General features: G+C 41.6%; 1 protein-coding gene across 1 annotated transcript; it reads left to right on the plus strand.

Annotated features, from left to right (window-relative positions):
* Positions 1-1,499: 1,499 nt before the first annotated feature.
* Positions 1,500-21,834, plus strand: NMNAT3 (nicotinamide nucleotide adenylyltransferase 3). Its single transcript, XM_021555742.2, has 5 exons — positions 1,500-1,568; positions 9,289-9,425; positions 15,659-15,842; positions 19,699-19,808; positions 21,130-21,834. The coding sequence occupies exons 2-5, from the start codon at positions 9,317-9,319 to the stop codon at positions 21,537-21,539; spliced, it is 813 nt and encodes a 270-aa protein (XP_021411417.1). The 5' UTR covers positions 1,500-1,568; positions 9,289-9,316; the 3' UTR covers positions 21,540-21,834.
* Positions 21,835-22,859: the final 1,025 nt, after the last annotated feature.

Here is a 22,859-nt window from a genome sequence, read left to right on the forward strand (position 1 = left end):
CTCTCTGTTTTAGAAAACAACAAAAGTCACCCTGACACTAACAATAATAGTTCCCTGATATCTCGAATTGCAAGTTGTAGTCTATGAAAAATGGAACTTCATGTGAACAGACCAGGACCAAAAACAAGCATAGAAATGACATGGAGAATACACAGCCACACACAATTAAATTCAATTTCAGCGTTTCCCACATTGCCACTTTATCCCCCTGAAGTTACACCTCAAAAGTGCAAACTCTTCTCCCAGTCTGAAACCAAAGTCCCACTGCCAAAACTATCTCTTGGCCAGCTTTCAGCAAGGACAGCAAAAGATCTGAAGTATGTCTCATGGCCTCTGTGCAGGAGTGAAGCTTTATTGTTTGCACGTGCATTTCATACAGTAGAGCTTAAAAATGCATTCCACAATCCTATTTATTTTTTAGCATAATGTCAGACCAGAGAAAACTTTGTGTTTCCTTTCATCAGTACGAAAAACAGGCTGTTTGTGGTGGACTCTAAACCTGACTGGTAACATTTTGATGCCTCAAGAAACTGGATTTTATATGCCTAAGAATTAAAGAAGCAAATTATTTAAAACTCTCTGGACTTCACTTTTTGCAAAATCTATTTAACACACTTTCATGATATTGGCGTATTTTGCAAAACATTCCATAGCCAATGGAGATGACTTTGTGAGGCCATTGGACACAGAGAAAGTTGGGCTTCATAAAGGGAGTAAGATGACTGGCTTTGCAAAGACACCGTGTGAATCTCCTTGTAGACAGGGCCAGGGACTCACACACAGGAAAGTGATGGAAGAGACTATCAGTTCTAGAAAATGGCACTAATTGGCACAGACTACTGCCCAGCCAAGGCCATGTTAAATTTCTCAACTTAAAGAGAAAGAACAAAGGCTTTACAAAATTATGAACACTGTTTTGTTACAAAAAAGAACAAAAAAAAGGGGGGTACATAGTAGAGAGGGACATTAGAATAGGGGATGTGGGAAGTACCTTGTGAGAACCCTGGCCAAAGCAAAAGGGCGATGTGGATAGGAAATTAGGGCAAAAATGGGGCTGTGTACCCCAGTCATGTGAAAGATCCCACGGGAAATGCCCCATGGCCTCTCCCTTTATTTCGACGAAGTTACAGGACTCCTCCGTCTCCTTTTCAGACACAAACCTCCGGCTCTGTGAATTTTCTCACATTACTCCGCGCCTCGCAAGCCGACTTTCCCCACGCTGTCAGCACAACCCTGCCGCCACAGGACCCAGCCTCGGCAACAGCCGGAAACCGAAAGTCTGGGGGTCACCTTCAGGTGACAAAAACACACTCAGTGCTGTGCAAGGTGGCGAGGCTGCCGTGACAAAAACACACTCGGTGCTGTGCAAGGTGGCGAGGCTGCCGCTGTGACAAAAACACACTCAGTGCTGTGCGAGGCGGCGAGGCTGCCGTGACAAAAACACACTCGGTGCTGTGCGAGGCGGCGAGGCTGCCGCTGTGCAGCGGCGCTGCGGGAGGCCCGGCCGCGCGGAGCCTGCCCGGGGAGCCGCGGCGGCGCTGCCACCCGCGGGGCCCGGCCGTCCTGCGGTGAGCACGGATGGGAGGACGGAGCGGAGGAGGGCGGGAGCCGGCCGGAGCCGCCGGGAGCGAGGGGAGGAGGGCCGGAGCCGCCGGGAGCGAGGGGAGGAGGGCAGGAGGAGGGCGGGAGCCGGCCGGAGCCGCCGGGAGCGAGGGGAGGAGGGCAGGAGCCGCCGGGAGCGAAGGGAGGAGGGCAGGAGGAGGGCGGGAGCCGGCCGGAGCCGCCGGGAGCCGGCCGGAGCCGGGAGCCGGCCGGAGCCGGGAGCCGGCCGGAGCCGGGAGCCGGCCGGAGCCGGGAGCCGGCCGGAGCCGGGAGCCGGCCGGAGCCGGGAGCCGGCCGGAGCCGGGAGCCGGCCGGAGCCGGGAGCCGGCCGGAGCCGGGAGCCGGCCGGAGCGGAGCGGAGCGGGCTCTGAGGGCACTGCGGGTAGGCCTCAAAGCCCCGGCCGAGGCTGCCGGGCTGCCCACGCCACGCACTCATTAAACGCTTATCCAGCACCATATAGACACATACGTATATTATATATGCATGTGTGCGTATGGATATGTGTTAAAAACAGAAAGGTTTTTTTCCTTTCTTCCCCCCTCCCTCACCCAACACCAAGTGCAGTGAGAGTTAGAGAACAACAGTAAATATTGTAAACAGTAAAGTTTTTGTTTATTTCACCGCGTAACTTACTCGTCTTTTCCCCCGGCTTTATGAGGGTGCAGCACCTGCTGTTTGATTTTACAAACAATGCACAGTGTTTGCTTTAAGCTTTGTAGCAATACAATCCACGGGAGCTGGTTTTCCTGGCGTGATTTGCTGCTGCAGTCTGGTTCCACCGTGTGATTGTACCAGTAAACTGCCTTCGTGCCTTTAACTTCAGAAATGCGAATTTTAGAATTTAGCCTATCTATGACAACCTAATTAGCATTCAGACGATCTCAAAGACCTTTGAGAAGTCCAGAGCTCTGCGGGGGGAGCACGGAGGACACAACAGGTGACAGTCCTGTCAGAGGGGAATTTGAGCTTGTGCCGTTTAAAATAATTTAATGAGACAAACTGGATTTCATAGCGGGGATTATTTCCAAGAGCTTAATTCATAGAGTGTTTCGGTCGCTGCTGCTGCACCTGGAGCAGGTGAAGCTGTCAAACCCCAGCTGCTGCCCTGGCCCAGCAGGTGCCACTGGGGACCTGCCTCAGTCTCAGCAGCCAGGCTCACATCTGTATCCTCCCCGCCACACTGCTGATTTAGTGCAATTACCACTCAAATGGCCGTGTGGATGTCACTCTGCTCACCAAGCACTCTGCATTCTTCTGAACAATAATTAGCAGAAATGAAGAAATTTGCCGTGCAGGGTCACAAAGTATTATGGAGAACTTGAAAAACATAAAAAATGCCATCCAGCCCAGTGATCTGGCACAGGTCTTGCTCTGTGTTCTGGAAATCCTGTCTTATGCCTTGAGTGTTATATATAATTATTTTGCATCTGAGTGTTCTGCAGTAGTACTGCTAGGGGTTTCATTAGCTTGCTGCCTTTTAAAACCAGCTTTATAAGAGAAAATCTTTGTGATTGAAGATATTTTCTTTGCTACTTAAATTTATTTTCCATTTGTGTGCGAGTTCAGTTTCTGAAATTTGCCTTAGGATATGCTAAGTGTGTTTTGCTAGTTGAAAGAAAATTACAGAGGTGTTGATAGACAAAAAATTACTCTAAACGGCTTCTCAACAGGAACTCTTGAAATTTTAGCAAGAGTTTGTTTTGACAGACAAGTTGATGCTTTCACTAAATCAGCAGTTTGTTTGCTTTAAAATAGGCTCCCAGAGCTGCAGTTCTGTGTGAATCCTTTTTTTTTGTAAATCAATATATTGTGCATTGTGGATGACTGACTCGTACATGCAAACAGAAGGAAGACTACTTTTTAGACAATTCTTCCGTAGAAGAAGAAAAAGCTTATTTATTAGTGGGATATGGGCACAAGAAATTGGAAGGGAGTTGAGTGTCGGATGTTGAGTGATCACTAGGGATTGTTGGAGCAGTAATTATAAAGATCATACTGCAGGAAATACAAGATACAGGAGATGACCATATTCTTTTGAGTTGTGGAAATGCTGCAAAACTGTGCAGGGAGTGGTGTTGTGTGAGGCCAGTGAGATCCTACACTACCCAGCAAACACTGGGTACAAGGTGCTGGCCAGTCTGGTCCTTTTTTACTTATTTTTTGTATGGTTCTGGGTTAGTGGGGTATCACTGGTCTTGTCACCAGATGAAACTGCTGCAGAGCTCTGTGTCTAAGCATTGTCAAGTGTTTTATGAGCGACTGGGAGCTGGGGGTGTTTAGCCTGGAGAAAAGGAGACTCAGGGGTGACTTTATCACTCTACAACTCCCCAAAAGGTGGCTGTAGCCAAGTGGGGCTGGTCTCTTTCCCCAGGCAGCACTGACAGAAGCAGAGGACACAGCCTCAAGCTGTGCCAAGGGAAATTTAGGTTGGCGATTAGGGAGAAGTTTCTTACAGAAAGGATGATAAAGTTCTCAAATGGTCTGCCCGGGGAGGTGGTGGAGTCACCATCCCTGGGTGTATTTAACAAAGACTGGATGTGGCACTGGGTGTCAGGGTTTAGTTCAGGTGTTTGGGCTGGGTTGGACTCAATGATCTTTAAGGTCTCTTCCAATCTACTCATTCTGTGAATTCTGTGAATTAATGCCTCTTGTACAAAATGGGATTATTCCATAATTTTCCCTAATAAAAAAATAACATTAAGGATGTTATGCTGTGGTTGTCTTTCCATGTTTGCTGTTTAAGGACAGCAGAAAATCTGAAATGAATTCAGAATATTCAATAAATGCACAAATAGGGATGTTAAAAATATGGGAGTTTACTGTTGATGTGATGGAATAGTGCTTTCTGAATTCCATGTTGCTGGGTTCTTGTATTCTTTGTTGCTGTTCAGGCAATGAGTGGCCTGTAAGGGCGATTGTTTTGCAGGATGATTGAGAATGTTAATAACATATAATATTCTTAAGAATACTAAGAAAAATATTTAGGATATTATTGTGGGAGTATCTCTGTAGATAATTTATTGGTAGAACTCTGGGACCAGACACTCTTGTGTCCCACTGTGGAATCCTAGTTATAAACTTGCAGCAACTCACAGGCTTAAAAAAAATGTGTTCTTGACTTGAATTCGCAGGCACAGTTTTGTGTGTGTTGAGAATACAGTCTTTGTAAGCTTGTGCTAAGCAATAATTCTGCTCAAATTTTTCAGAGTACAAAATTGTTGAAGGCAATGTCATGTTCATTATTAACTGGAGGTTCAATATATGCATGTATTTCAGACTGCATGAGTCCTGTGCTCAATATATTTGTTGTACTTTGTCAGCGTGTACTTTTTGTGGTGAATTTTCTTCTTTAGTCCCTTTCAACTGCCAATTTTCTGTAGCAGTAGACCAGCAAGACTTGGGATTGAAAGCTGAAAACAGAGAAGTAGTTTCATTCAGAAGAAAAACTCATTCCAAGTAAATGGAGCTATAAGTCATGTTTATGTTGATTTTAGAGATGTAACTGATTGAGAGGTTTTGTTGGTTCTCCTGTGAAAGGAATACCGCCTAAAATAAAGGAATGGCAAGAGTGAAGTGTGGAGACATTCCTGCTGAGGCTGCTTTCTCTGGTTGCCACCAGGGCACTTGGAATTTGGGCCACAGGCAGTTTTCTGTGAGGTGACTTGTTCACAGAGAACTTTTTGTTTTGCTGGGAAAATTGCTGCCTGGACAGAGAGGAAGAAGAACTAGTGAGTATCCTCAAAGTGAGCAGGTCTGTCTCAGGCAAAACCCTATGTGCATTGTTAAAGGCAGCATTTGCTGGGTTTTGAGCCATCTTCTGTGTTACACATGAAAAAATCCAGATGATTTTTATAGGCTTGGAGGAGTTGCTGCTCTGATGAATACTGCAGTGAGGAGGGGAGCAGATCTTGGGATTTCTCTAAAGCTGCAATGGGACTTGTGTTCTCTGACTAAAAGTCTGGTGTGGGGATTGGAAGGAGCAGCTTCCTGGTTCTGATATGGTAAATTTGATAGGAAGTCATTGTATCCTGTCATGGCTTTCAGTGAAAGTCAAATAAATGGGGTCCACTTGAATCACTGGAATTTAATAATAATAATATAACTCACCATGTGGCCCTGAAAAAGCTATTTTGGAGGGTAACAGCATCATATTGGGCTGTGTATAATATATATGTCCTCCTTGTAAAATCTTTTGTGGCTGGAGTGAGTAACTTCTTGAAGAGTAAATAAAATAGTGCCTCAGATTATACATTTTCCATTTTTCCTCACCCAGGTATATATGTTCATTATTAAAGGGAAGATGGGGATATACAGGTAAATAGTTGTCACTGTTGTGGAGGATTAGTTTTGGTGACAGCAAATGCTGGGAACTTACTGTCTGGAGTAACTTCTCTATGGCAGCAGAGAATTACTATTATTGACAGCATGAGAAGCTCTCATATCCAATCATGTTTTTAAGGGATATTTGTGTTCTGTGGCTGGCTGTGATTTGGGTCAGCTACTAAATGTAGTTTTATTTCCTGACTTTCAAACTGTCACACAACTTCAATACTCTTAGTGTCACTTGGTGTAACTCAGCTGGTGCCAGTGCATCTGCATGCATTTATGTGAGGTAATGGTGTGGCCCAGTAAAAGAATGGAATCAGACAGCTTTGAACTTGTTCAAATCTAAATTTCATCTAAATTAATCTAGATTCACCCTTACAGGAGGAGATAATGCTTTAATCCTGTGCTAGGATTTGGTTTCTTTCTGCTTTTTGGAGAAATGTTCCCTCAAGGCTGCGTTACTCATAGCATGCACGTATCAGTGTCTTGTTCTCCAGTTTACTAATTTAACAGCTCATGAATCAGACTGTGCTGCTCAGCACTCCATTCTGCTGCTGATAATTAATCAGATATGGTCCTAACTACTGACTTCCAGCAGAACTTAACTGTGGTAATCTGTAACATCATCTGTTATTGCCATATTGTAGGAATATAAACACCAGAAAAAGAACTTGCAGGAACTATCTAATGGAAATCATGATGCTTTGTCCATCATTAAACCTTTTTTACATAGCTGAAGTGTGGCCTCCCCATCTGAAGGTGGCTGTCCTTTTCTGCCTTGCCACATGATGTCCCTGTTGTTGGAGGCTTCCCAGGCTGTGGACTGGCGTTTCTGCGCTGCTTGCCCAGGGCTGCTGAACACGGGCCCAGAGCAGGGCACACAGACTCATGTTTAAACTTTCCCCAGTGTTTGATTTCTCAAGAGAGCTGAGCTGAAAAATCACTTCACTCTCTTTTTTTCTGTTACTTTGTGTGGTGTTCTACTAATGATTTGAAACCCCTCAGGTAATTAATACCAGCTGAGATAGCAACTGAATGAGAAAGTTTTGTTTCAAATACTAAAAGTTGTTCTAGACCTGTTGAATAGGTGTAGGAGGCACCATATTTGGGTATAGTAAAAATAAAAGCATTGTTTTTTTGGAATATATATGTATGTATGGGGTGATTGTGAGTTTATAGATGTGTAATACCTTGTGAGATGCTTTTTCATTATGTGTTTATTTACTGTCAGTACAATCTTGGTTTGTTGTGGGGTTTTTTTCTGTTTTCTTTTTTGGTTTTGTTCTGTCTGTTTGTTTGGTGGTGGTTTGATTTTTGAGTTTCCATTGTCAGTACTGTCAAATTACCACTAAAAGTCACAGGTTGAAGTACTTCCCTGGAGTTTCCAGGGTATAAATTTTTTTTCCAGAGTTTATACCCTGGAAATATATATGAGTTTATAAATGAGTTTATAAAACTTTGTTTTAGGTGAGAAATACAATAGTGTGTAGAATCAAAAGCAAAGCAAAGGAAATCATTCAGTTGAGATGGCAAATAAAGAAACAACTATGGGAATATAAACTGCACTTGATCAGAACAGGAGGGAGCACAGGAGAGCCGTGAGCCAGCAGTGAGAGAGCTCCAGATGCTGATGTTTTGTCCAGTTTTGGGGCAGAAACACCTTCCCCCATTCAATGAAGATACATTTACAGAATTGCTGATACTGGTCAAAAAAACAGGTTTTGTTTTTTTCTGAATAAAGAAGCTATACATTTTGCATTTAGTTTTCATGTGTGAGTTTTTGTGTCTGCACAGGGACAGTACACCAGAGGAGAGAGCTGAGTGCAGTGAAAGGAGCTTCCTCCAGCTGCTCCCATCACTGACCATAAAACTATTACTAGTTTTTAGTGGCTCTACAGCAAGCAAGTCTTTTCTCCCCAGTATGTCTCCCCTAGTATGATGAAAGGTATGAGAAATGAGGAAAGTAGAATAAAAACATTTTAAAACAATTGTTTTATTCAGTACTAGATGCTGGAAGTAGATAGCACTTATTGATGCTTCAAAGGATTTTCTCAGTAAAAAGGTTTAATAAGTCACAAATAACAATATTAACACTTGTTGCTTGGTGCACTGAGTGCTGTTCCATGGTACAGTCCCAGTCTTCAGGTTGTAAATCCTCCATAAATAAACTGATCATGTTGGCAGCTATAAAACGTGGACTTGATATGGATTTAACCATTACTATTAGATTTTTCTAAGAGATGGGGGGGGGGGGGGAAGGGACTGGGAACAGTAAGAGGTGGGCTCTGAGCTACAGTGCAGATGGAGAACAAGATTTGGCTAATCAGAAAACACAGTCTTTGCTGGGTTTGGTCTGTTATCCCGAGACTGAGTTCTGAAGTTTGAGATGCAGGTGTCTTCTGCAGGAAGCCTGCTCTGTTTGATGGGAGGGCTGGAGGCCTAGGAGGGGAGGAGAGTGGTGTTTTTATGATACACAGGTGTAAGCAATGTAGAGGTTTCAAGTGCTAGGAAAATACTTCAGACTTTCAGACTTGGATGTAGGACACAATTATTTTTATCATTCCAGTTGTATTCTGGATTAGTTTTAAAAAGAGCTAAGCAAGTAAATAGCTCCAAGCACAGTGGATTTAAACTGATTTTTGCTACAGTTTCTACAGTTTAACCAAATTGTATCAGGGTTGTTTGTAAACACCCCTGCAAGCTCCTCACAGCTTTTTTATGCCCTGGAGATTTCCTGACACAGGTGTGCTTCCTCTTCCCTTGATGCACTGGCCATTGCTCCACAGTGCAGCAGAGGAACCACACAGGCCAGTGCTGATAATCTGGCTGGAAATGTTTGCCAACTGGCTCACCCCCAGTGCTGCCTGCTCAGCTCCCAGGAGGTCACACCTTAGGATTGGGTGTTACAGGTGAGGTTTTGTCATGTGTTGCAAAGGTTCATTGAAAGAAGTTACTAAAAAAAAAAAATTTCCTTTTGTAGCAGGCCTGCTGTCAATGGCTACGAAGATGGAACAAAACCTTTCTCTCCAGTAAAAGCAAGTTAAAAATTAAAAAGAAGTAAAAAAAAATTGTTAGGCTTTAGTAATAGGAATGTAAATTTCTAGAAGTATGTTGTTCTAGGAGTATGTTGTCTGTGTGTGGGGAAGCAGAACGTATTGGTGTTCTCCTAATTAATATCCAGGAAGAGCTGTGTTCCTGAGCAGGGCAGGTGCTGAATGCTGGGGCAGGACTGGTCTCTGGACACAGCGCTGGTGCTCCAGGAACACCCAGTTCTGGAAACAGCTCCTTTTAGTTCAGGAACCAAGACCAGACTCCTCTTTCTCAAGTTTGTCTTTTGTTTTAATTTTTTTTTTCTTCAGGGAGGAGCGGTAATGTTTTGCTGTCAGGATGAGGAACAGGATTCCTGTCATCCTCCTGGCCTGTGGCTCCTTTAACCCCACCACCAACATGCACATGCGTTTGTTTGAGCTGGCCAGAGACCACCTGCACCAGACAGGTCAGTGAGGCCTGGGAAAAACAAGAAAGAGTTTTAATACTCACTTAGATCAGCTCTTACATTACAACTGGGTTCATTTTAATATTCTTTACTGATATTAATTTAAAGCTTTCATGGGATATTCAATATAGAAAGTCTGCCATTACCTCAGTGTATAAGCAAGTATAATGAGTGTTCATGCAAAGAGAGTAAAAGTTTTATCAGCAGTTTGAGGATCTTGCTCTTGGCACTGGCTGAATCTTGTGAAATAATATGGTTAATAATTTTGAAACTTAGGAAAATCTTTTATGTTCCAATTCCATGCTTTTCTGATACAATGTGTTTTCATATGAAGAGGAGTTCAGGTAGCAGTTTTGACAGCCAGGGGAAACTGGAGAAGAGATGAAACATTAATTGTCCATTGTCTTCCCTAAGAGGCACTTTATCCTAAAAAAAGATCAGAAAAGTGAGATGCCACAGGCTAGAATGTTTTGGCAACAAAAGAGCAAGGTGGTAACATCAGGAATTTAAGAAAGAATCAGAAATGCTACTGGAAAGCCGTGAACTCTAAGCTTGAGCAGTTCCTTAGTTGCTCGAGGATTTTTTTTTTAAATTTGTAGCTAAAATGTAAGTGCAGTTATGTTTCTGGAAGTGTTTGAGAGGGAATCATTATTTGTTGTAATCTGACAGAGAAGATCCCAGGGAGGTGGTTCAGTAGGAACCTAAACAGCAAATAATAGTAAAAGGAATTTGGCTGTCAAATTGAGCAGGGGGAGAGAACCTGGGAACCCACTGTTACTACTGTGCAGTAGAAGCAGCAGCTGCATACTCAGAATATCCTGTGAGGATACTTTGACTGTGATGAGGACGAATTACAGAGCTGGCTCTGAGAGCAGCCTCAAGTCTTGTTTTCCTAGAACTAAAATTATTTTGTTGCTCCTGCAGGACTGGAAATAAGGGATTAAAAAGAGATTCTTAATTTACTTTTTTCACTGTAGTTTTTAACTGATTCTGCTGCCTAGGTATTCAAAGAGTAGAAAGGTAATATGAAACCAACTGGTAATTCTGTTTAAGTCATAAATTGTAGTCCAGTAACATTTCTCTTTGCCTTTAAAGAAAGACCAAACTGGGAAATTAATTATTATTCTGTCTGGATCAGTTTAATGTTTGGTCTGCTCCAGGGTCCGTTTAGAAAGACTCCACCCATTACTCAGGGTAATTTGCTAAAAACTTAGTAATAATCATATTAAAATTAAATTTTGAAAGGTTGAAATGGAAATTGTGCATTATATTACACCTGATGTCAATGCCTAGTTCTGGGTAGGGTGTGATTGCCTTTTGGCTTCTTACTTTAATTTATGAAGCCTTACAAGTACAAGGACTTTCTGCATTGGATAATCCTTTTGGTGTCTGAGTTGCCTAAAGCGTTATCTTTGCACTTTCTGAAAGCTTAACCCAGCATGGCAACAAAGTCAGACCCCTCAGTTTGCCTGGAGAAGCTTGGCCCATGGCGAGCAGAGGTGACTACATCTGCAGGAGCTCCCAGAGCAGATGTGTGTGTTTGTACTAGGTGTATGGGGGTGTGTGTTTGCATGTGTGGGTACTCAAATCCCATCTGTGGCCCCTCCTCAACAGGGAACGCAGTTTCTCAAGCAGAAGGGCTTGGCAGCATGCTATAAAAATAACTGATTCTGGATGCCTCTTTTATAGCAGAACCATTCCTACTCAGGAAATTTATTGGTCATTCTCTCATGGTTTTAGCCCTGTTTCCATTTCTGGGGTTAGCAGGGAAGGAGAGGAGAAATTGGAGCTTATTTGCTGAGAAGAAGCAGCAGCTGCAGCCTGGGAGTTGACAGAGGGGTGGAGAACAGGGGTTGTCCATCTTGAGGCAGCAGTGATTTCTTCCTCAGAGAGAACAGTGCACCTTGAAGTGCACATCCATACTGGATGCTGGAAACAAGTGAGAAATTAATTAATTAGTGTGAGGGACATGTTTCCTAGGCTTGGGAATGGCTTCATCCTCCTGCTGCTGCAGTAGTGCTGTTCCATCACAAATCAGGCTGAAATGATGAGTTGGGCCATAGCTTGGCTGGAGTTCAGTCACCAGCCCCGGAAGTGTTCAAAGGACATGTAGATGTGGCACTTGGGGGCATGTTCTAGTGCTGGGTTACTGGTTGGACTCAGTGATCTTAGAGAGCTTTTCCAGCCTCAGCAGCTCCAGGATTCTGTGACTTGAGAAGCAGGTTTCACTGCCATGAATGACAGGACCATCCCTGATGTGCATTCTGACTGACATCTCCACTAATTCTGTCTGCCAGCTTTTTGTACATCACATCAGTATTTAGTGCTGCCTAATCTTGTTTTTCATACTTCCCTATTTTAAGTAAGACATTTTATTTGGTTTCTGATACTTTAAGTGCAGTTTCATTACCACATGTCAAGTAATTCATCCTTCCTCTGTTAATATCAGCCAATAAATCTTGTCATGCTGCCTTTTAAATACAACACACATAGCTGTATGCACCTGAATGACTCAAATAATTCTCTTTGTCTGGATTTTCTGTCTACTCATTTGAATCTGGCACTTTACACGTCATCAGACACAGCTAAAATTTTCTGATATTCAGTCCCTTGTTTTAAAATTGTTTTTTGAAACTTGCAATGACTGTGGCAGATGCCTTTAGAGTCTATTAATACCTAATGTCAGGCACTTTTACTTCTCTGTGACTGTATTCCTCATTTTACCATAAAGACCAAAGAAACAGTACTAGAATCAATTTATCTGGGATATTTTAATCTTGTTTCCCAAGTGTTGCCAGTGGAGGATACTTATATCCCCAAGTTTCCAGGTAAGACCAAAAGGGATGCAGGTCAAAGTAGGAGGGTGTGAAAGACAAGATACTTTATCTGTGACGACAAATACGAGGGAAAGGTGAAGGAGAATGAGTTATTATCTTATGAAAGCTGGGGAAAATGTGACACCATTAGTGGGTTGCTATCGCAGTCTGGCTTGCTGCAACCCTGAGACCACTTCAGCCAGGGGGAGCATGGCAAAAACAGAGGGATGGGAACGATGAACTTGCTCAAAAATAAAGATCTTTAATAGCAAAATAACAAACACAAAAACTGCACAGTCTGAGGGGCAAGATCCAACGACAGGGGGCGTGGGGAACATAACAAAATAGAGGGGTATTCTGAGGATGAGGGTCCAATCACCAACACAAGCTCAGAACATGACCTTGAATGTGACGGGTTCCGAACTAACTGAGAACAAGGACCAGAAGCATGACCTAATGTAGAATAGTCTCATTAACATCCTATTAACATACTGACTCCCATGACCACACTCTTCTCGCCGTGACCTGACCAGGTATCTCCCTTTCAGTATCCCACTTGCCATGGTCTCAGGTTGATACCTCCTGTATATGCTACTGAGGCTGAACCACTGCTCATCCCAGCCAGCCTCATTCCCACAGGTTCTGTCAAATGCATTCCTGTTCACTGGGTAGGGTAACAACAGGAAGCTGCAGAGCTTCTCTTGGAGGATTTTCCCTTGACATTGAGAGGAAAATGAGTAGTGAGCAAGAGTTAAGTGTATGGAAATGTTTAATTTATTTGCTTTTCTGTAGTGGTTATTTACTTTTATTATTTATTTCTGGCATAATGTCTCGCAGTGAATTCCAGACTTACCACCAGAAGAAATTAATCTTTAGAAGCTCCACCAAAATACACAATTTTGTATGAAATTGGCATTTGATAAATTTTCTTTAGCATTAATAAGCTAATTAAGGATTATGATTAGTATTAGTGTTTGTGACAATTTACAGTGACACCTTGACAACAGAAAACTAAATACCTATTTTCCTTAATAATCTACTTTAACATGTTTGATGGACAGTTTGTGTTTCATTCCTTTTGTTATATTTAGTTTTCTGAGCACTACCCAATTCTCCTAAACAGTTCTTAGAGAATATAAATTCATAGCAAGAAGAACTTTTTTGCTGCTTTTGGTAGGTGTATTTTAAAAAACAAAGCCACTTGAGGGCCTGGAGAACTGTTACACATATTTAGAACAAGCAATAATAATAAACTACATTATGAAAGGAAAGAGAATTACAGAGAAATAGAATTTGAAGATAATTCTGGACCAAGGAAGGTATGAAACAACTTATAATAATTTATGGGAGAGAGAAGAGAATTGCAGTGGACATTAAGAAAAGCCCAGGGTGACAGAATTTAGTGATTTCCTCTTTGCACACTTGCCAAAACGGAGGGGCATATTTGAACAGGTGAACTTTTAAATTACTGAATGGGAAACAAGTTATTTAGAGCCAGTAATAAATTCTTTCCTATATTTTGACAGCTAAATTTTGTGTTTCTGTATGGAAGGCTCTCATGCATCCTGTTTGCACAGTGCTTGGTTACTCCATTGTGAATCTTCTCAAGCCATTCCTGTGTTTGACTCTCTGAAGTGTTACCAACCTTGATTTTTCTCTTCCAGTCGGTTTCATTTCTACCTGGGAGCAAGCTGATATGGCTCCAGAAGCCCTTATCTCATCCCATTTATGCAGCTCTAGAGCTGATTAGAGACTGAAATCTTTCCTTCTCACAAGGAGGTGGCAGACCCATATGCTTGGTTAGCATGAGCTCACAGAAATATGATTTTTTTTCATTTAATATATTCATTTAAATTATAAGGGAAGAACTTATATCCATAGAAACATAAGAATGTAAAACATGTAAAATGAAACGTAGAAAATAGAATCATCATGTAGGAAAAACCTTTTAATATGGTTAACATAGTAGTGAATTCACACTGCAGTTTCCTTCCCTTTAAATGAGAAATTAATTTAAACTGTAATTTCTTTCCCTTTAAATGACAACTTGTTATATCAGTGTATAATACCAAAGTGCGAGAGAATAATTGTTGTTCATAAATCAAGTGGAATTATTTCCAATTTCAAATCAAGTGATGGACTTAATTATACACACATCTTTGCATGATTCTGGAAAATTTTATCTTGCTCATTTTGCTTGTAGTGAGACTAGTTTAAAACAGGATGGTTTGAACTGACATCTTAAAAGGATGTAAATCTCATTGAATCTTACTGCTGGTTTTTTAAGTCAGATTCAGTGAAGTTCTTTTGAAAATTTTAATACATGAAAATAAATGTGACATTACTAGAGTGACATTTTCATGTTGGAATATTGAATTGTCATATGCCAGTATCAGAAAAGTCAGAGGTGTTCTTTTCCTTACAAAGCAATAAAAGTAGCATTCTGCATTGAAGTTTCTGTGTTAAAATAATTGAATTAGAAAAAAGGAAGAGTTTTTTTTTCCCCCTCTTCAGTATCATATTTATCATAGTTATTTGAAATGCATGTGTTACATTAGAAGTAGTTTTGTTCATTTCTGTTCAGTTGAAACACTCTTCATTTCCTCTCAATTTCTCGAGGCTTGCAGCTTGTGGTAGTGCTTTATTTTTGTTTCCTGGTTTGGGGCCAGAGCTGTAGAATCTAACCAGTCTGTTGTGTTAATGATTATGTTGTGTTACAGGGGTAGGAAACCAGGGGCATATTGTCAAATGCATTTAACATGGTCAGCCAAATAGAAAGGCATTTAGTGGCTGCTGAGCTGATGTGAGGAGCACAGTGCTCGAAGTCTCATTTTAGACTCCATTAGCCCCATCTTTGTGCTTGAATCTTTCGATTTGTCTGAATCACATCTATCACAGCTGCAGTAATATGCTGTAATTCATGCTTTAACACAAAGAAAGTCACAATGATTCTGATAAATAACAATGATCAGATATCTAAGAACAAAGAAGTAGTCAGTTAAGTCATTCTTTGCTCTGGCTATATCAAAGCTGTACTAATTGGACTATGAAACTTAATTCTATCCAACTTTGATAGTCTGCAACATCAATTATGACTATGTCTACATGGTTTAAAATTGTCTGTTTACTCAGCTTTCCTTTTTTGGGTAATTTATTAGGATAAACATGATAATAATTGTAAGCAGTTCACAGAGGAACAAAACATTTGCATTTTAATATTTTAATTTCTGGGAATGGATTAATAACAAAACCCAAATCAAGTTGTTCATAGCATTTTAAAACTTTGATGATAACCATGGAAGTTACCCTTTGAAGAGGTTGGACGAGGTGAGCTCCCAAGGCCCTCTCCACCCTAAATTTTCAAGATTCTGTGAAGAGGACTTAATTTTCATTTTTTCTTTTTTTTTTTTCCCAAAGGAAGATACCAGGTGATTGAAGGCATAATGTCTCCTGTCAGTGATAGCTATGGGAAGAAAGGCTTAGTGTCAGCAAGGCACCGGGTGGCAATGGCCAAACTGGCCCTGGAGACGTCTGACTGGATCCGGGTGGATCCCTGGGAGAGCAAGCAGAACACGTGGACAGAGACAGTAAAAGTATTAAGGTGATTACATTATCTTCTTCCTGTCTTTATGAAATTACTGACTGCCAAAAGTCTGCCCGGCTGCCATGTGAATGCACAGAACTTGCTCCTTTAAAACACCCAGGCAAGTCAGGACTCCCCACCAGGAATCTTTCATTTGCTTTCCCCAGACCTGTGCAATAACCATGGTACTGCCCTCCTGTCCTTCAAGTAGTTGGATGTGTGTGGGAAGCTCCTGCAAAATGATGGCCACTGCTGGGTTCTGCAGGAAAAGTACCTGCCTCTCTTGTTACCTTTCTTGGGTGTAAGTCCCCAAGCAGGTGATAGAAAGCTTGTGATCAGAAAGTAAGAAAGTTCACAAATTATGCTGTTCTTCAGGAGCATCTCTGTTACACGTTAGCCATAGTAGCAGTATTACACCTCCAGGTTTATCTGTTCACACATCCTTGTAAAGTTTTCTTATTAACTCTAATGGTGAATTAAGCCCAAGCCCATAACTGCTGATGTTTTCTTCAAAATCTCGGAGTTCACTTTGGTTTTGTGCTTGGAGGAGAAATTAAACAAGTTGTCCAAAACTTGATGCAAGGACCTTGAAACATGTCCTTTCTGTATGGTAATAAATGCTTGTGGGACAGGGATGGAAAACACAAACTTCTTGTGCTATCTGCTGTTTGGAAAAGGTGCTCCAGAAGGTAATTGATACCATTAAACTGGAAGCCTTCAGGGAAGTCTACAGCAAATGTGATGTAAGAGCTATCACAGATTCTTCATTTTTATCCCCATTTTCTAGGTTACTTTCCAAGTAGAAAGAGGTGTTCAAGGCTGTAAATTGTGCCCTCCAACAGCTGCCCCAAAAGCTCTTGTGGTTCTTTGTGAAAGGAGGTAAAAGCCAGACCTGTTACTTTACAAAAGCATCCATTCACAAGAAACTTATAAGATAAAGTAGAGCCTTTTAGATCTGTTTTTATTTGCTTCCCTGAAGGAACACAGACATCCAGTTGCTCATTTTGCCCCTTCCCTCCAAGCAGCAGAGCAGGATCAGGGTGGGAGGTTCTCTATCTTTGCAGAAAACTATATTCTTTCTCTAATCATAACTGCATGTCCCAGTTTGAGAAGTCACCAAGTGCTGTTCTACAGTATAGTCTGGGTATGGGGCTTTTGTGCTTTTGTTCGAATCTTCAGTTCAGTCAAACCATTTTCCTCCAGAGAAGCAGTCTCAGATCTTACAGATCAGGTGATCCTGCTCTGGTCTTGCACAGCTCCAACTGAAGTGAGTACTGCTTGCAAGACTGGGTTTGTAAATTATAAATCCACTTCAGAGTTCTTCAGGATAAGAAATCCAGTAAGTAAAACCTTTTATATATAATTTTCTGCTCAGGCAATGTGGTATGAACAGCCTAACTTCCCATCTGCCTAGAAAGTGAACTTCTAGTTATATTAGGAAATCCACAAAACATTAAAATGGCTGCTTGTAAAGGAGAGAAATTAGCTTAAATCTTGTTCTGTCCACAAATAACAAAGCAAGATGTGTATTAATGAGCTGAACCAGTGCCATAATCCAGTGCTGAACCTTGCCCCTTGAATGGGGAAGCAGCATTCTGATGAAATACAGGTGTTTGTGCTTTATACTGTATTTTAAGTGTCACAGGTGAAAAAAAGATTAAAAAAGAACAGGTCCTTAACAAGTATAAATAGGCAATGGTTTATTGCAGAGTTGTTCTTCCTATGCATTCAGAGTTAATCTCTAGGTTCTGCACTCCTCAAAAATCCAAGGACTAACTGCTGCCTTCACAATAAGCTCCCTCAGGTAGGAAACTTCAGTAGCAATAGAAAGAGATTTTCCTCTTGCAAGGCAGAGGAAATCATTATTGTACCTAAGTGTCTCTTCTTATCAGTAGTTTGAGTTGTACTCTTAACTGCAGTAGAACATTTAGTCCTGAAACACATGAATGGCCTTTTCCTACAGTACTTATTTTAACTGAACATGATAAAAATGTCACATTTCATCAAAACCTGTGGATTTTGCAGAGGGCCCCAAGTAGTTGTGACACAGTTATTAAAGAATTTAATGCAGCAAAGCTCAAATCCCACTTATGGCAGTGCTATTAAATGAGCATGGAAATCTTGGAGACTATCCCAAGGCTTTTCTTAGGAGAAGGAGGGAACATAATAGAGCTGTTTCCACGTAGCCGCTGTTTATGAGTATTCCTAGACAAGGAAACACTATTGTCAGTAGGCAAAGGACTGCATTCATTGCTCCTGTGGATTTGATTGGCATGCATCTATAATACGCAGTAATTAAAAATTGGCAAAGATCTGCATTGCCCAACTTCTGTTGAGTTGTGCTTGTGATTTAGCTCTGTAGTTACTCAAAGCTTCATACACAGTTCAGAAAGTGCTTGAGAAGCTGGCAGATGGGTTTGTCCTTTTTGCTGTATCTAAAATAATGCAACCCCACTTGCTCCAGCCCTTGAACTGCTGAGCAGGCCCGGGCAGCTCAGATTTTGTGATGTTTGTAACGTTGGTTGTGTAGGGAGCTCTTTGCCAAATGTTCTTGGTTTTGAATCCTGGCCCAAGAATGTCAGAGCACAGCACACAGTTGGTGTGCTTGGCTATACATAGCAGCAGCCTGTTTACAGCAAGGCAGGGTTAAAATTAGGTGTGTGGGAAGGCACAGACCAAGCTCCTGGTACACACTCTCTGCTGCCATATGTGCCTCACCTCTTGGCTGTGCAGTTTCTCTGGCCAGTGGCCAGAGAAATCACTGGAGGCTGCTTTGCAGCCTACCTGGGTGTCAGTTCTTGACACATATGCAGTTTATTCCTGTGACTAAAGTGTTTCCACAGTTAGAAGAGTGTACTTTTAAATCACTAACCTGTAAATTCCTTCTTTACAGCAGACATTCCAAGGGTCAGCTGGGGCTTTGTACATGCACTGGATTCGGACTGTTCCTTGAAACTCAGAACCTTTGTGTTGCTGCAGTTGGATAAGAGTTGATGGTCACTGTGGCTCCATACATGCTGCGCAGAAATTGCATACAGCCTTGATTCTGTGTCTGCTTGTCCTGCCTGACCAGAAGCTTTTATCCTTGAAGCAATGTTGGCTTGTGTGAATATGATCAATGCTTAGGCCTGGCTCAGGATGGTACAAGGCAGGGACTGTTCTAAACAAGCAAGGAAGTGCTAATTTGGAAGGAAAGGCCACTGCCATGAGGTGGCAATACCATTATTGCAGGGGGGCACCAGGGATGAGGAATGATAAAGTAGCAGAAACCTGGAAAAACATGCAAAGGGATGCTTGCCTGCCTTCTGGGATCTCAACTCAGTAAAATTAGAAGCACAGCAGATGTTAAAAATCTTACGAGAGTTTTTAGATTGAGATTCTTCTAATTAAAATAAACAGTAAAACAGCAAGGTAAAAACTCAGGGAACATATTTTTGTGGAGAAGGGGAGGAGAGAGAACAAGAGTGTCTCCTCCTCAAAACAGAGCACACGTTACAAAACCACTATAATGAGGGGTTGTATTTAGTCAAGAAATTACAGCTAGTGATTGAAGTGAGATTTAGTCATGTTTCAGGCAGAAAAACTCCTCTTATGTTTTAAACATAGTAGCTACCAAAATTGCCATAATGGTAGAATTTTAAAAAGAATTTACAAACCAAGATGCCATCAAGGAGATTGCATGTGAGTTCCACAAAATGTAACTACATTGATACTAATCTCATAGCAGCATAAAATGTGCCAAATTCCTAAAGAATGATATTCCAATCAAAAGGGCATAAAAGTAGACCCTGTACTGGAATGGGAAAGTGTCAGGTAATCACTTTGTTGCATCTCTGAGAATTACCTCACACCAAAGCCTTTATTTTAAATGCAGGCACCATTATAATGAAGCACTTAGAGCATTCCAGTCCCAGAAGGAGTTCACAAGAAACAAACATCCCACAGAAAGCTCTACGGGGGACTCCCTTTCTTGCCAGCAACCAGGTTGGTTCACGACTGCAAACATGATGCTGTGTTTAGCATTAAAAACTTTACAGCTTTACCAGATTAGTAGTGAGAAAATAGAACATAGTAGCTGGTGAGTTTTGATGGTTGGAGCTGCATGGCAAAACCAAGCCATGCCAAATGCCAACGTAACTGCTGGGGCAGTTGTTCTGTAATAGCTCCCACACAGGTAAGAGTCCCTGGAGCTGTATTAATTCTTGATTTTATAAGCAGCTCTTAATCTCTGTCAGAGATGTATGTTGTGGCCCTGCTTGTTTTGCAAAGCACAGAATACATTAATAAAAAATATGAAAAAACATGAAAAATACAGGGATTGCTTAGAATTCTACTTCTAGTGTTAGCCAATGGACAAAGTGTATGGATAGCACAGTAGTGATGCTACCGTGTTGATGTTTTCTGTCCAGAAAAACTCCTGTTGGCAGTAGAGGCATAGCAAGCTCTGGAAACAATGTCAGTTTTCAGTTCCCTATCTAATCATCTTCCCTAGCCCTATGGCTTGCCAGGATGCTGCTGCATTTCTGATACATTGCCTTTTTCCTCTAGTGTTGTAGTATGTTGTGGACATGAATAATACATTTCAGCTGTTCCCGGTTCTTGAGGAGTTGTATCTTTACAGTTGGTGGTGGAAAGAAGTCACATTTTTGACACATCATCACTGGAATGTTTCTTACACTCTGAATCTCTCCTTTAAAGTGTTTGTAGAAGACTTGCAGATGTGCTAACCATCAAATAAGTGTAAAGTGAAGGCAAATCTCCATCTTTCCCCTTCATCTCACATGAATAGAAGGCTGTGAAACTACCTGGTCAATGTTTGCACAACAATCAGGTGGAATAATGATGAACGCTGTGGAAGAACTTTGAGGAAAGAGTTCTGTGCTGGGGCTTAGGCAGGGAACAGCAAAAATACAGACAATAAAGAACAGCAGGGCAGGATGGTGTGGTGTAGCCAGGTTCAACCAAGTCTAATCTTTCTGCTAAAGTATTTCTCTTTATTTGCTTTGTCCCCTTTTTGGATTGCTTGAGTGGCGTAAAAATTCTTCTTTAACTGTGTACAGATAATATTCAATATGCTTTGAATCATGATGAAGTAGGTGATAAAGTAGTTGTGACCAGACACATAAAAACCTAAACTGAATTTTTGTTGCAACCTTCTGAAAAAAAGCCTGGAGTAAAGGTAAATGATTTTAAAAATATTAAAAAAAAAAAATCTAAAGTGATGAGTTAAAACTGATTTTAAGTATAAACTTCCTATAAGACTGAGAAAGGATAAGACATCTGTTATTTCCTTTTGTCTTTCCAGTTCTACCAGAATTAAAGCTGCTCTGTGGGGCTGATTTTCTACATACATTTAAGACACCCAATCTCTGGAAGGAAGAAGACATCAAAGAAATAGTGGGAAAGTTTGGTGTGGTCTGCATTAGTCGGGTTGGCTCTGATCCATCTCAGTTCATCCAGGAATCAGACCTTTTATCTAAATTTCAGCACAATATTTTTCTAGTGAGAGAGTGGATCCAGAATGAAGTCAGTGCAACGCAGATCCGCTCTGCCCTGTGCAGAGGGCTGAGTGTGAAATACCTCATCCCAGACTCGGTCATTGCCTACATTGCACAGCACAAGATCTACACAGCGGAGAGCGAGCGCAGGAATGAGGGGCACCTGCTGCCGCCTCTCAGGCTGAAAAACACAACCACAAACCCTCTGAGGGACTGATTTCTGCACTGTGTGCCATGTCAGACCGGCATCTTTGTCATGTAGATTTCTTGAGAAAGTTGTTTCTTATTAATAATGAAGGGAATGTCCAAAATTTCTTGAAATCATGTGGTGTTTTAAGTCCATGAATCTGTGTGTGCTAGTGTTAAAGAAAATTGGGATGCTCAGCTGTGTAGCTTAAAATACACAAAGAACAGCTTCCTTGTGAAAATAAAAGAAAGGAGATCTTCACAATAAATATTGGTATTTCAATAATTTCATTAAGTCAATAAATATGACTTAAGGGTCAAATACATTATTTTCCTAACTTGTAATTCTGCAATCCTTACTGTTCTAAACCAGCAAAATACAATGAACCATAACTTGAGACAGAGAGATATGTTTAAATATATATTACTTGTAAACTTTGACTTTATAAGACCCTGAATAGCTTTTTGATTTTTGGTGATTTGGCCAAGATGTGGAAATCAATCTTTCTTTCATGCAAGCACTTAAAAATGCACATGCTACTTCTGCCACTTCTGAGGCTCCAGGTGCTCAAATGATAGGCAGTCCTCATCCCCACATTTAAAGTGGTGTCTTGGTTTGAAAAGACAGGTAACTGCTGAGGAAGGCACGAGCCTCCCTTGGAATAGAAAATGTAAATCCCCTACCTCTGAATTATTATAAATGTGAAATTAAGGGGCTTTCATACAAAGATATGAGGTTAGGAATAACAGTTCTTTACTAGTATGCATAAATAATAATTTTTATTTAAAAATTAAAAATGACAACTTAATAGGGAAATGAAAATAAAATGTAGTAGTACGAAAACCCTGCCAGAGTCAGAGCAGGCCCTGGCCCCTGTGTGTCAGGGAGGTGGCTCAGCCCCATCCCAGGGTGGCTCAGCCCTCCTGCAGTGCCAGCTGTGCTTCTGCTGGAGCAGGATCCTGAACAAGGGGGGAGTTTTCCTCTGGAGCTCCAGGGCTGGGGGAGATGGGCCTGGGCTCCTCTGGGAATGCAGGGGGAAGAAAGCTGCTCCTCTGGGAATGCAGTGGGAAGAAAGCTGCTCCTCTGGGAATGCAGGGGGAAGGAAGCTGCTCCTCTGGGAATGCGGGGGGAAGAAAGATGCTTCTCTGGGAATGCTGTGGGGAAGGAAGCTGCTCCTCTAGGAATGCAGTGGGGCAAAGGCTGCTGTGCTGTTCCAAAAATCAGACTGTATCCAGGTAGGAATGCTTGGATCCTCCCCCTGGATGGAGCATCTCCCAGTGCAATGATGGAACTTTATCAGACCTTTTGTCTGAAAGTGACACTACAGTGACAATCAATGGCCCACTAACA

Source organism: Lonchura striata, chromosome 10 (genome assembly GCF_046129695.1).
Source record: "Lonchura striata isolate bLonStr1 chromosome 10, bLonStr1.mat, whole genome shotgun sequence".
Lineage (NCBI taxonomy): Eukaryota > Metazoa > Chordata > Aves > Passeriformes > Estrildidae > Lonchura > Lonchura striata.

Excerpts from the sequence above, each read along its gene's own strand:
- NMNAT3 (XM_021555742.2), top strand. The coding sequence starts at position 9,317 with ATGAGGAACAGGATTCCTGTCATCCTCCTGGCCTGTGGCTCCTTTAAC. Across the intron at positions 9,426-15,658 it reads AGACCACCTGCACCAGACAG|GAAGATACCAGGTGATTGAA; the intron begins GTCAGTGAGGCC and ends TTTTTCCCAAAG. Across the intron at positions 15,843-19,698 it reads GAGACAGTAAAAGTATTAAG|GCACCATTATAATGAAGCAC; the intron begins GTGATTACATTA and ends TTTTAAATGCAG.